This window comes from Falco peregrinus, chromosome 1 (assembly GCF_023634155.1).
Source record: "Falco peregrinus isolate bFalPer1 chromosome 1, bFalPer1.pri, whole genome shotgun sequence".
Taxonomy (NCBI): domain Eukaryota; kingdom Metazoa; phylum Chordata; class Aves; order Falconiformes; family Falconidae; genus Falco; species Falco peregrinus.
In genome coordinates this window covers 45,650,806-45,663,602 of record NC_073721.1, presented here as the reverse complement: position 1 = coordinate 45,663,602, position 12,797 = coordinate 45,650,806, and the positions used below count along the sequence as shown (strand labels likewise).

General features: G+C 48.2%; 1 protein-coding gene across 1 annotated transcript; it reads left to right on the top strand.

The window, feature by feature from the left end:
• The first annotated feature begins 2,124 nt into the window (after positions 1–2,124).
• Positions 2,125–12,663, top strand: ZMYND19 (zinc finger MYND-type containing 19). Its single transcript, XM_055807328.1, has 6 exons — positions 2,125–2,308; positions 2,521–2,580; positions 3,889–3,995; positions 9,015–9,155; positions 10,148–10,328; positions 11,355–12,663. Exons 1-6 carry the CDS (start codon positions 2,258–2,260, stop codon positions 11,496–11,498), a joined length of 684 nt encoding a protein of 227 aa, XP_055663303.1. The 5' UTR covers positions 2,125–2,257; the 3' UTR covers positions 11,499–12,663.
• Positions 12,664–12,797: the final 134 nt, after the last annotated feature.

The window sequence follows — 12,797 nt, the reverse complement described above, 5'->3', positions numbered from 1 at the left end:
GAATCTTCTGACAAGTGGTCCCAGGCTGCAGCGGGGATGCGGAGGGGTGGTGGAATCTCCATCCTTGGAGCGGCACAGAGCTCAGCGTAATGCTGCCCTGGGCGGGTGGTTGGGTCCCCTCCAGCAGAAAGTCAGCAGCGATTCCACGACAAAGCCACACAAAGGCTTACACTGCCCAGCAGGGGATCGCAGCACCCCTTCCAGCAGCAATTTTAGTTGGAACTTGTAGGAAGTGTTTTGTCGGCCCTGGTGTGAGAAGAATCTCCTGCTCTGGTGTGAACCCCGAGCCTCGGGAGCCGTCAGCCCCGCAGGTGCCCAGGGCTGCCCTGTGCAGCACACATGCCCTCTGGGCTCTCCCCCACTTGGCAGCACTGGAAATAATTGGAAAAAAGATTTCTTTTGCATCAGGGAAGTTCTCTTGGGGCAGGATGCAGAACCTTTCCCATGCTACCTTAGGGCACGTGCTCTGCTAGAAGCAACATAGTGCTTGGAAGGAGGGTGCTATCCTGCCAATAATTCTTTTTTCCCAAACCAGCCTTCTTAAAAAGGAGGCAAAGGGCTTGATAAAGATAGGAACAACCTACATTAACATTGCATTTAAAATCCATCTTCCTGGGAACTGCATTTGTGCTCCGTAGGGGCAGGATTTTTTCTCACTGTGGTGATCTGTGCCTTCAGAAGAAATGAGGGAAAGGGATGCTGAGGGGCGCTGAGCCCTTGGGAGACCTTTGCTCTGGTGGAACAAGGGCTTCATGAGCTTTAAGGAGAGGGGGCTTCCTCAGTTCCCTGAGAAAAACAGGGCCTTGAAAAGCCAAATCCTTGGGACTTGTGTCTTCCTGCTTTAGGATAGAAAATCTGAATTTTCTTAGTTTGGTGCGGGGTGCCAAAGGCCCACGGGGCAACCTTCCCCCCCCTGCCTATGGCATGTGCTGTAGTGGGTGGTTGCAGTGAAATAGGCGCTATTGCCACAGGCGCAGCGGTAAGGGATTGCTGGGCAGCATCACCCAGCCAGTGGGAGCCATCGCTGGGTGCCCGCGGCAGTGCCAGGGCCCAGCCCAGCCCACGTACCCACTGACGGGCTCCGAAGCTGGGTGGCTCAGCTGGTGTGGCGGGGGGGGGGGGGGGGGGGGATGGAAAGCTGTGCTGTGGCCGTGGTGCTTCGTTCCCATTGCCCGTGGGGCCGCAGCGATGGGAGCAGTGGAGTTTTCCAAGGTTCATCGCCAGGTTGAGTGTTGGCCTTGGATGGATGGATGCTCCTAGTGCTGGGTGAACCCACTCGCCGGTGGCGGGTGTTCTCTGGGACACCGCCGTGCTGTCCTGGAGCTTCTCACTCTGCACGTGGGGGGCTTCTTTGCCAGCCCCCCGTTATCCACCTGCTTGCACCTCAAACCCCTCTGTTACACCTTCCCCGTGACCACCCCGGGCATCGAGGCCGCTGCGTCCCTCCGGGAATCTCCGGGCAGGGAAGCTGGTGGCCCCCCGGGCTCTATGACACGGGGATGAACTTCCCGGTACCGCCGGTTTTCCTGGTCGTCGAAGCGAGTTTTGCGGTCGCGGTCGGACGGCGGCAGCAAACGGCACCGGGGGAGCAGACCCGGCGGGAGCGGCGGCTCTGCCGGCCGGGCCGCGCTGTCTCGGCACCGGGCAGGGTCCTCGCAGCACGGGGGCTGCCGGTACCGTCCATCGCGTGGCCGGGAACGCACCGGCGCTGCCCGTGGGCGCGCCCCTCCTCCCTGAGGCCCCCCCCGCCCACCCACCCAGCGCGGCGGCGGCGGGGCTGAGCGCCCCGCGAGCCCTGGCCCCCGGGGGAGGGGGACAGACACACCGGGGCCCGCGGGAGCGATCGGCCCCTTTAAGCCCTGCCCCCACGCCCAGGCTCACCCGCGCTGGCGGCACAAAGCTTCCCGCGAACGTGACGTCACCGCCCGCGCCTCCCTCTCCCGCGCGCGGAGCCCGCGCCCGCGCGCTGCTGCCCCCCACCCCTCCTTCCTCACGTGACGTTCGGCCGCGCCGCCCGCCGATTGGACGATCCCGCGGCGTCGCAAAGAGCGGCGCGACGCTATTGGGCGGGAGAGCGGCGGGGTGGGCGGGTGCTGCGGAGCCCCGCCCCCTCTTCCTCCTCCCCCTGCCCCCCCGCCCCCCTCCCGGGTGTGCGTGAGGCGGCGGCGCGTGGCAGCGGCGGCTCCCGCCCGCGGGGCTGTGAGGGGCGAGCGCGGGCAGCGGCGGCGACCCCGGCCCAGCCCGGCCCGGCCCCGCCATGACCGACTTCAAGCTGGGCATCGTGCGGCTCGGCCGGGTGGCCGGCAAGGTGAGCGGCCGCGGCCTGAGGGCGCCGGGCCGTGGCGGGGCGTTGGGGGGGCGCGGCCGGGCTGTGCGGGCCGGGCTCGGCTGGAGGGGGCCGGAGCGGGGCGGGGGGCTGGGGGTCGGTGGGCCGGGGGCTGGGCCGGTGCGGGGCGGCGGGCGGGGGCGGGGGAGGCCGGGCCGGGCGGGCACGCTGACGGCGGGCGCGGTGTGTTGCAGACCAAGTACACGCTGATCGACGAGCAGGACATCCCGCTGGTGGAGAGCTACTCCTTCGAGGTGAGCGGCCGCCGCCCCCCGCCGCTGGGCGCCCCCCGGGCCGCCCCCTCGCTTTGCCCAGTCTTACTCGCGCTGCACCCCCCGGGGCACCCCCTCAGCCCCCCCTCCCTTTGCCCCTTTTCCCTCGCGCTGCCCCCCCCCCGCCCCCCCCGCCCCGGGGCGCCCCCCCCGCCCCGGGGCCGGGGGCGATCGCGGGCCGTTACTGAAGGTTGGTGGGTTTGTGCGTTTTGCGGGGATTTTTGCCTTTCTGTGTGGCGTGCGGAAGCGTGCTGCCCCGCGACTTGGCCTACTGGGGCGGGGGGGGGGAGTTTGAAATGACTGAAATAGCGACGTGAATGCTTTCTAGCAGGAAAAGTTCTGTTCTTTTCGTTTAAACCAAAATTATTTGTTACATAGCTTTTTGTTTTCAGCGCTCTATTGGTATGCTTTTTGAGAAGCAGTAATCAGGCTTCTGTCATACTGGGTTTGGCAAAGTTTAAGAATTTTCACTCTGCAAAGTCTTGAATGAGAAAAACTTGTACAGTAACTTACCATGGGACCAGAGAAAATGTTTTTTCTCGGCATCCAGTGAAAGAGGGTAAGTGGATCCTACCAAGGGTTTGAAATGGAAAGAGTTCTTGATTACAAAATCTTCTCAAACTAAGGCTTTTTCGGAGGAGGGACCATCTTTTGCCAAGTGCCTGTAGTGCAGTGGCTACTCCAGAGCTGCTCCTAGGAGTCCTAAATGCGGTGGCAGTGCTGCTACCAGAAACCACCACGTTTGCTCCTTCCTCCTCCGTGGAAGCTCACTGCAAGCGTGTGTGCTATCACTGAGAGTGGCAGCACGCCGTAAGTGTCCTAAATTTGTCTGGTCCTTAGTACAGTTTGTGAGCATTAGCACCAATGCAAAGTTACGCAGTGGAGAAAAAAGGGCAGGCCCGCTCCTTTCACTAGCCACCCCTAATTAGATTGGTGTAAAGCAACGCTGAAAACAAAGCCTTGGTGGTTTGCTGATGGCTGTACAGAAAATCTGTGCCAGAGCGGAGAATGGATCCTGGCCCTACAGGCTCACAACTGGATTGTCGCTGTTCTTTGTCCAAGCGGCGCTCCTGCTGTGCACAGCCTCCTTTCTTCCCTTTCCCATCTTCATAAACTACAATAGCAGAGCTGGTTGGCTCCCCTTGGAGGTTTGAAACGACTCAAATTCCATTAGGGTCAAGTGACCTCTAGGAGACAAGTGTTAAATGCTGGGTCCTTCCCGTATCCCCATGGAACGTGTGCTCTGCCACTAGGTGTTGGATGTTCTCACAGCCTTTCCCTTTTCTCTAGGCTCGAATGGAGGTAGATGCTGATGGAAATGGTGCTAAAATATTTGCTTATGCGTTCGACAAAAATCGTGGAAGGGGTTCTGGCCGTCTCCTGCATGAGCTGCTTTGGTAGGTATCGTAAGAAGAACTCAATACTTTAAGGGTTCACTAAGGTGGCATTTGCTGCCGCCAACTTGTACACTGTTTATTTCTCTGCCTGTAGTAGTTTAAGTCTTTTCAGGAGGCTTGCAGCTGTGCTCAGTTGGAGACCCAGCACAGGGGATGCCCATAGATCTTACCGTGGTTTGGTTTTGCACTGAGCCCTCAAACAGCTGAGTCTCTGTAAAAACATTATACACAAGGAAAACAGTGATAGGTGAGTATTATTCAAGTAGACACTGCTTAAATCTGAGAAATGCTACTAAAACTTCAATTGGGGATGGGGGAGCAGGGTACTGGCTCCATTTAGTAGGTGAAGACTAACAGAGTTTGGTTTTTTTCGGTCCCATGATAATCAGGTGTGTCTTATTGGCATTGGTGAGAATTGGCAGAGTGCTGGAGAGAGATAGAACTTCTGATAACTTAAAACTTTGGGTTTCTTTGTTAGACCGTCTGGAGAGCTGCCTGGAGTGATGCTGTGGTGATGCTTCATGTCAACTGCTACATTTTATTTTCTATATTCTAAGAATTAGTGCTTGATACCCTTTGTAGCTGCCTGTTAAGTTTCAGAGGCCAGCTTACACTTCTGTGAGGGACTAGTTCATCCAGCGAGCCAACACATTGCTCTTTCTTGATATGTTCATGGGTTTATAAAAAAGACCGGGTGTGCTAAAGAGAACTGCAACTTCTTTTGAAAGCTTTTTTGAGAAATTAAGCATGTTTTCTATTCAGTTCCATAAACTATACTTAGAAGTGTAAATATAATTAATGCCTGATATAGCTGTGCTTGCTTTTATCGTTGGAGATTACTTTATATTCCCCAAACTAGTCTCTGTACCAGAGGAGGGAGACAGGAAGAATGTCAGAGACTATTACTATTATTTACAATCTGCTCATTAAATATGGATTTTAACCTGTATCTGTTAATGTTTAATCTTGTTGCATATATAACTTCAGTGAAATTTGTTATGAAGTTGGCTACACCATGTGGCGTAAACCACTGTTGGCTACCTGCTGACTCTGAACCTCATACAGTAATAATTGTTGCCTGTAAGTAGCCCTAAAGGACACCTTAGAATTATTCCAGCTGACTGTTGAAGGCTGCTTGATGAGGACAGTCCAGCTATTTGCCTATTACAAATGACAAAAGCCCGTTGTCATTGCCTCTTCTGGTTATTTTAACTTAAATTAGGAAATAATTTTAATGTGTTAAGTAATTCAAATTGTGTCACTCCACCATACACTGGTGTTAGAAAATCTGAGATCGTGTCCATAATAGGGATTTTTAAGAGTCACAAAGGCGGGGTGTAAACAACCAGGCAGGCAGAGCTGCAGTTCTGAAGTTGCAAAGTCAAATGCTTCAACTGCAAAATATCTCTGCTGCCTCTAAATTCAGTTTGATCCCTTTGAGGGTGTACTTTTTGCTGTGATCTTTGATTACAAGCTGATACAGTGCAGGTTAGTGTACCTTCATGACTGAGTCTCCTAATGTCTTCAGAAAGCCTTTTGACTTCAGTTGCTGTGTAGCTACTGCCCCTCCTAAACAAATCAGTTTTACTTACCTGCACTGGGGACTGCTTTGAAAACAAAACAGAAACATATTTTAATGGCAGGTCCTTCCCTTTGCAAGGAGGAATAATGCTGAAGGGTTTGGAGCCTTTGAAAGAGAGGGGCAGTACCAGTCGTTACTCTTTCCAGTGCCGGTCTTACTTCTTGGGTAAATTAAAAGCAAGGAAATTGAATTACTGCAGGTATAGGAGTGTAATTTAACCATTCTGCCCCACACACACCTCAAAAAATCAGCTCACTCTGAAAAAACTAACCTGATTGTATGCTTCTGGTTTAAGATAAAGTGAGGAGGCATGTGTTAGATGCTATTTGCAAGTATAGCAGGTTTGTAATTTTTTTTTTTTTTTAATTTAATACTTTAATTAAGCTGGTAACTTTGCTGACATAGTAAGGCCCTCAGAACGGGAAGCGTTAGCTACCGAAGCTGCAGCAGTGAAGGGGGCCTTCTCCTGCTCTTCCCTCGGAGCCCTGCTGACCTGCACAAAGAGTGAGCTGCAGTACTAAATGGGAAACGGAACTGCAAAATATCCACAAATGCTGCAGATATTCTTTTGGGAAGAACTTCCTGCAGCCTCTCCTGTGCTTGCTGTGTTTTCAGGGTGGACAGTTGCTCCTCCAAAGCAGGATTTGAATGTCTCTGGCTAGGGACCTGCAGAGTAAGTCTGAAATCTTCTCGCCCTGTTCCCTGTATAGAAATCCCAGCTTGCTGTATTTTGGCTGGGTGTAGTGATGTTCCCTGGGGAACAGCAGCAGCAAGAGATTAGTCATAAGTATCACTAACTGCATGTTCAGAAAGCCATCCAAGACCTGATTTCTTTTTTTATTTTTTTTGTCCTTTAGAGTGCTTACCATCATACTGCCTATAACTTACTGAGTTACAGTTCCTGTTGACTTGAATTGCTGTTGTCTGTACTTGGCACTTCTAGTGTGTGCCTCAGTTCTTAAGTTAGCTGCTGAAATACAAAAAGAACAGTATCCAGTTAATTCTCTTGACGAGTTTTGGTTTAAGTGTTTTGCCTGGCACTTTGTAGGAGCTTGGGTGTGCTGGGGGAGGTAGAAGCTATGGCTCTGCAGGAGAGTCGGCTGCGTTACTGAGGCTGTCCTCTGTCCCCTTCTGCAAGGGACAAGGCAGGTTCTTCCATGAGCCTGTCCTTCACATTTCTGATTAACTCCTGGAGATGGTCTGTGCTGTGCACTTCTGAAGTGTAGGTCTAGGGAGTGGAGCAGCACATGCTTGTGCATTCATAGGTTGCTTCATAATGTATAGAGAAAAAGGACTGTCCTGAACGTGCCAGTACTAATTGTGGCATCTCAGTCAAGTGGTATTGTGTTAACACTTTCACTGGTCGTCACAAGGCCTAATTTCCCACATTTACTTTGGCCTTTGTCACATGAAGTAATAGAAAGCCTGACAGCAATGTAGATGAATGTGGTTTTGTACAAAGTTAAGAAGACGGGCTCACTGTGGTAGTGGATTTTGTCAGTATTTGCTTGTGGGGGTTGAGGGTGCAGAGCAGTGGTAGGTATGTGCCACTCTGCTGTGACTTCTTGGTGTTGGGAACAACCTCTTGTAATTCTGTCTCCAGCTCCAGCCTTTCTTAAACTCTGATTATCTAATTCATTAAAAAACTCTTAACTCAGTCTTAGACTCCCCTCCTCCCTTTCCCCTCCTGCGCAGTTTGCTCTTGCTCTGAACTTCCGTCTCCTCCTCCTAGATCCGTCATTCATACCTCTCCCATCTCTCGTCACTTTGTCCTAGTCTCAGTCTAAGAACCTCGACTCCTTCCCTGTCTCCATATCCAACTGATGCTCATCTTCATCTCTTCAGCAACCCAAAAGCAGCTTTTCTTCCTTTAGGGCATTTCAGCGGACTCCTTTCCATAGTTTATTTGCTTTTGTGTGTTGCTTGCTTTTTGGGGTTGGGGTTGTCCCCCCTCCCCAAAGGAGGATTTTATTCCTTTCTCCTTCAAAGGGGAGAGCATCTCCCTGTTCTGTGGAGATCCAAAGGACTCCTTAGCAGGAGGCTCCATGCTCTGTTCTGGTGCAGGGCTGTGGTTACAGGAAGAATGGCTTTGGCTATGAGCTGGAGCACAGGCTGTGTGTGGGTGCTGTGTGTAGCCTCTCCAAGGGAATTCTACTCATTAAATTCTAGTAACTTTGGGGGCATATGTGAATTGCAAGTGTTTTTCTTTCCCCGGAGGTATTTAATTTAGCCATATCTGGATGGATATTGACCAAAAAAAAAGGCAACATTTTTCATTGTCAGTCACATTGAAATTAATATCCCTGTTCTGCTGGATAATGCTAGAGCTTTGTAAAGGGGGGGGGGGAAAGTGGGAATTTTTTAACTTGGGCAAATGATAACTCATCAAATTTGGGTGAGCCATTTGAACTGAAATATTTAGTAAATGCTGAACAGGACACAGCATCCAAACTAGACTTGGGTAAAGCTTTAAGTAGCTGTTGGAATGGTCTCCTAGGAGGAAATGCTGGGTAACCCTCAGACAGAGCAGTCAGTTTTACGTTGGCCTTGATTGCTGCCAGTATGTTCTCTGTGTGCTGTGAAATCAGTCGTGGCTTAGCAAACATACCGAGACACGATTTCTGTCCAAGCCTTACATTTCAGGTGGGATGGGGATTCCTGCAAAAAGTGATACAGGAACTTGTCCAGGCATAAGGGTGCTTGACAGTGAACTTGATACTTCATGAAATAGAGAAAGGAGAGGTGAAAAGAAGGTGGAATGGAAAATGAAAACTCTTAGAAGGCAGTAGGGAAGAATCGCATTAGGACTTAATGTGCAGCTATCCTCCTTCCTAATAGTCCTGCTTTGCTTTTGAGCTGGTTTTGGCTGTCTCTTGGTCAATCGTGCAGTCACTGCAGACTTTCCACGTATTACACACAATGAAGGGTCAAAAAAAATTTGCATACTTCATGAAACTTCTGTCCTGTTGCTTGTTAAGAAACATTTCTTCATAAATAACAAACTCTGTGACTTCACACCAGTGCTGAACTTGCATAAATGTGTCTGATAGAATTTCCTATTAAATAATAAAAGACTATTGGCACCTTTCAAGTTACTCTGTGGGACACAATAATTATATAGATGCTCTTGCAGTAACTGGAATCTCTGGGACTTTCTTTGCAATATGCTTATAATTATACTATACCATGATTGTCTTTTGATTAGGCTCATTTATAATGGAAATAACCTCCTGGAACAAGTCTCTTTCTTCTAGCAGTTCATATATCTGAAGTACCTGCTGTAGTCTGTTGGCTGCAAAGTTTTACTGTGACTGTTTTGGTGCCACCAGACAGCAGGCTAGAATGCGGTGTATCTTCTGGAATTAGTGCGATTCTCTGCTTTTTAGCTGTGGAGTAGTGTTTATCACTGACCTTCAAGTTATTTTTGTCTCCTCCAGGGAGAGACACCGGGGAGGGATTGCTCCTGGATTTCAGGTGGTACATCTGAATTCAGTGACAGTGGACAACCGCCTAGACAATCTGCGCCTAGTTCCTTGGGGGTGGAAACCCAAAGCTGAAGAAATCTCTAGCAAACAAAGGTATGTTGATGTCTGGCGGAGGGTTGCCATCAAAATACTGAAAATCTCTTAAATTGTTGTCGTCTTTTAGTTATTCTCATTGTGGCAGAGCCTTTTCTGTTGGACCTTGGGCTACTTACATGTCACTGTACACCTTAGCTTCCTCACCTGGGGAACAGAATTAATGCTTATGGTTCATGCTACTTGTGAAGGGACCATCTAACCCCATGGTGTTATTATGTAGAGACCTCGCTGTGCCAGATGTTGTCACCATGGTGAAACAGGAAGCCTGCCTCCCCTTCCACTTGAGTGATGCCATCTGGGCACGCTGAATTAAGCCTGCAGGTTTTACTGGTTTGTGGCTCTCATCCTCAGGCACCAAAATTCTAAGACAACGTGTAGAAGCCAGCAGCTGCAAAATGGTTACACTTGGAATCGCATATTTGGGTTGAAACCAGAAAGAGTTCCTGGGATCAGTTTCCATTGCTGTTCACTAGTAGGTTGTGGGAGCTTCCAACATGCCATGTTGCATCAATGTTACTCAAAGCACATTGAAGTCTCAATGTCAGTATGATTTTGGTTAATCTATGGGTCTCCATAGTTTGGTATATATGGGTCTTCATAGACTTAACATCACACTAAACTCTTCTTTTGAAGCACTTGCAACACCCATAAGATAGGGATGTTCAGAGCTCATTAAGCTGATTTTGAAAAGACGTAGTGAATGGCAATGATGCTGCCAACGATTCTGGGAGTTTAAGACACAGACCTCAAGCCATTTACACAAACAATTTTGCCTGATAAAAATGTTTCTTGGTAGATACTTGTTAACTTTACTTTTCCATTTGGGCTAAAATAACCCTAAAAATATCCAGTATATGAGGAGAATGTGTAGTCTGAGGCTCAATACGTTAAACACAGTGTTAACCCTTCTTACTTTATAATAAATTTGGACTCTATTTCCCTGTATGCTTATGAATTTATGGACCAAATTTGTACTTGCTTTTTTACAGGGAACAAAGTCTGTATTGGCTGGCAATCCAACAGCTTCCTACAGATCCTATAGAAGAGCAGTTTCCTGTACTGAATGTAACACGATATTACAACGCTAACGGGGATGTTGTGGAGGAGGAAGAGAACTCATGCACTTATTATGAATGTCACTACCCACCATGCACAATGATCGAAAAACAGGTGTGTTTGAAAGAGTTGCAAGGAAGCATGTAGTGACTCAGGCTACCGTGTGTGTCCAGGGGCTTGTTCCTTAAAATGTAAAGCTTTACATGTGCCATTCATTTGCTAAAAACTATAATGCTTTTTAGCTCAGGTTTTCTTTGGCATGAGTCTTCAGAAGCTATGATAATTTTCTGCTTAGATGTAGTTTTGAATTGGAACAGTAAATGACCCAGTGATTTACTGGGAGGAGGACTGTGATTTCTGCAGAATGTACAAAAAGACAGGTGGAAGCATTTCTCTAGGGACCTAGAACAGGAATGAGCAAGCAGTGGTGTAAGACAGGAGAAAGCATTGTAAGAGATTTTGCGTGGTAGCGGAATCAAAAAATAACCTGCTTAACCTTTCATGAGAGAGGGTGAATTCGAGTGGCCTTTATTCAAGGGAGAACTGGGAGGAAAGCTAGTTCTAGTTCTTTGCTGTAGGTAGATGAAATGAAGCAACACATAGAGTCAGAGAATGAGATGTCAGACAGATGTCCTTATCTATGAATAAGAAGGGCTTTTCTTGTGATAACAAATGCTGAGTAGGCTAAAATTGTTCCACTTTTTTTCTTGGGGAAGGGAATGTTTGCAAAAATGGTCTTAAACTCCCTCTATTTGAAAAAGTAGGCTTTACCATTTATTTGGGTCTGCATATGAAAGCTTCCTGGATAACTAAGTTTGGCAATGGCTGGGCTTGTACAGCTCTCCTAATCATTTTTGCATTTAAGATGCTTGTAGTTGAAAACAGAAGTTGAACAGTAGCATTGTGAGAAAATATGAAGCATTCAAATACTTTGTCTATTAAGCTCATTCTGCAAGAGCAACTGCAAATGCAAACAAATGTGATCATGTCAAAGCCTTCTGATGCTCTGACGCTCATGGTGGGATGTTCGTATTTGTGGTAGATGCAAAAGACCTGGTCATAAGCCTGCTTGGCAAACGATGTAGGGGTGCTCCTTGGCACTGAAAAAGGCTCACTAATGCTGTCTTATCTTCTTCCTAGTTACGTGAATTCAACATTTGTGGCCGATGCCAGGTGGCGAGGTACTGTGGGTCACAATGCCAGCAGAAAGACTGGCCTGCTCACAAGAAACACTGTCGGGAGAAGAAACGGACCTTCCAGCAAGAGCTCGGACCAGAACGATGACCGGGTGGCACAGGCCTCTTAGCAGCAGGATTCCTTCTCAAAGGCATTGGACTCTTGCTTTTGCACAGTAATGACAGGCTGCTTATTGAAGCCAGAGGCACTGAAGAAGAAAAACCCTGTGATGCTTGAGCAGAATGGCTGACTGGACTAAGCCAGCTCTGACTGGTGCTGTGGAAAGGGATTGGGTCTACCCTTCCAGTATTATATTCTCAAGCAAAAAGACTACTGTGGAGGCTCCAGGCAGGAAGCTTCTCATTATTTATATGTTAATACATTTGTAAACTCATGTACAGTTTTTGTTAGAAATTCTTGATAGGACTCATTAACTGTAATGTTCAGATGAGAACATGTTGTTGGCCTGAAAGTTAAAAAAAAAAAAAAAAAAAAGTCATGTAGCAAAAGCTTTTCCTCCCATGTGGCTAGAAGTATCTGTGGCAGTGCCAAGGCCAGAAGGCAGGCTCCAACATCAGCAGTTACTTTGGAGAACTCTGCATGGAAGTTATATTTTAAAAAAAAAAAAGCGGGGGGGGGGGGGGCAGGGGGGCAAACAAAGTAAAAGTTGGAATGAATCATTGTCTACCCTCTAGCTTTCTCCCGTTCCCTTCCAGCTGCTTTCAGAGCACAGTCACACTTGGATGTTGGAAATACCTACTCAGTAGGAACCAGTGCACCAGAAACGAGCAGAATGTAGGGGACCATCTGGGATCTGTGCACACAGGCAAGCTATAGCCTGTCGCTGCCTTCAGAGAAGGGCTGCTGGAGATTGTGCTTTAACAACCAGTATTTTTAGAAAGCTGAATTGGCTTTCTTACTACAAAACCTTTGTATATAAAGTAGTTGTAGGGAAGCTCAGGTAGTCAGCTGTGTGTGGATGTGGTTGCCTTCATGGCTTCCCCGTAAACATAGCAAATACTATGTGATGTGCAGATATGTTGAAATGATCTAATATTTGGTAATTTGAGTTATTTATTCATTTTCTAAAGAGATGCCATCAATCCAAGAATCACTTTGGCTTTTTATGTAGCAATGAGTAAAAATAATATGGGAGGAGGATTTGACTTGCAGAGTACATGCCTGTTTTTCTTTTCAGACGTTTTGTCATGCATAATCTGAAAGTTTTTGCTTTTTCTTTTTTTGCCTTGGAAATATAAGGAATATCAAATGAGTCTATCCTGAAGAACTAAATGGATAATTTGGTGCCAGGTGTTAGTCTTGCTTCACAGTAGAAGAATGTGAGTGCTTGATGCAGAGCCTTTCTCGGAGTGCTTAGTGAAATAGGTATTTAAAAATTTTTTTGTA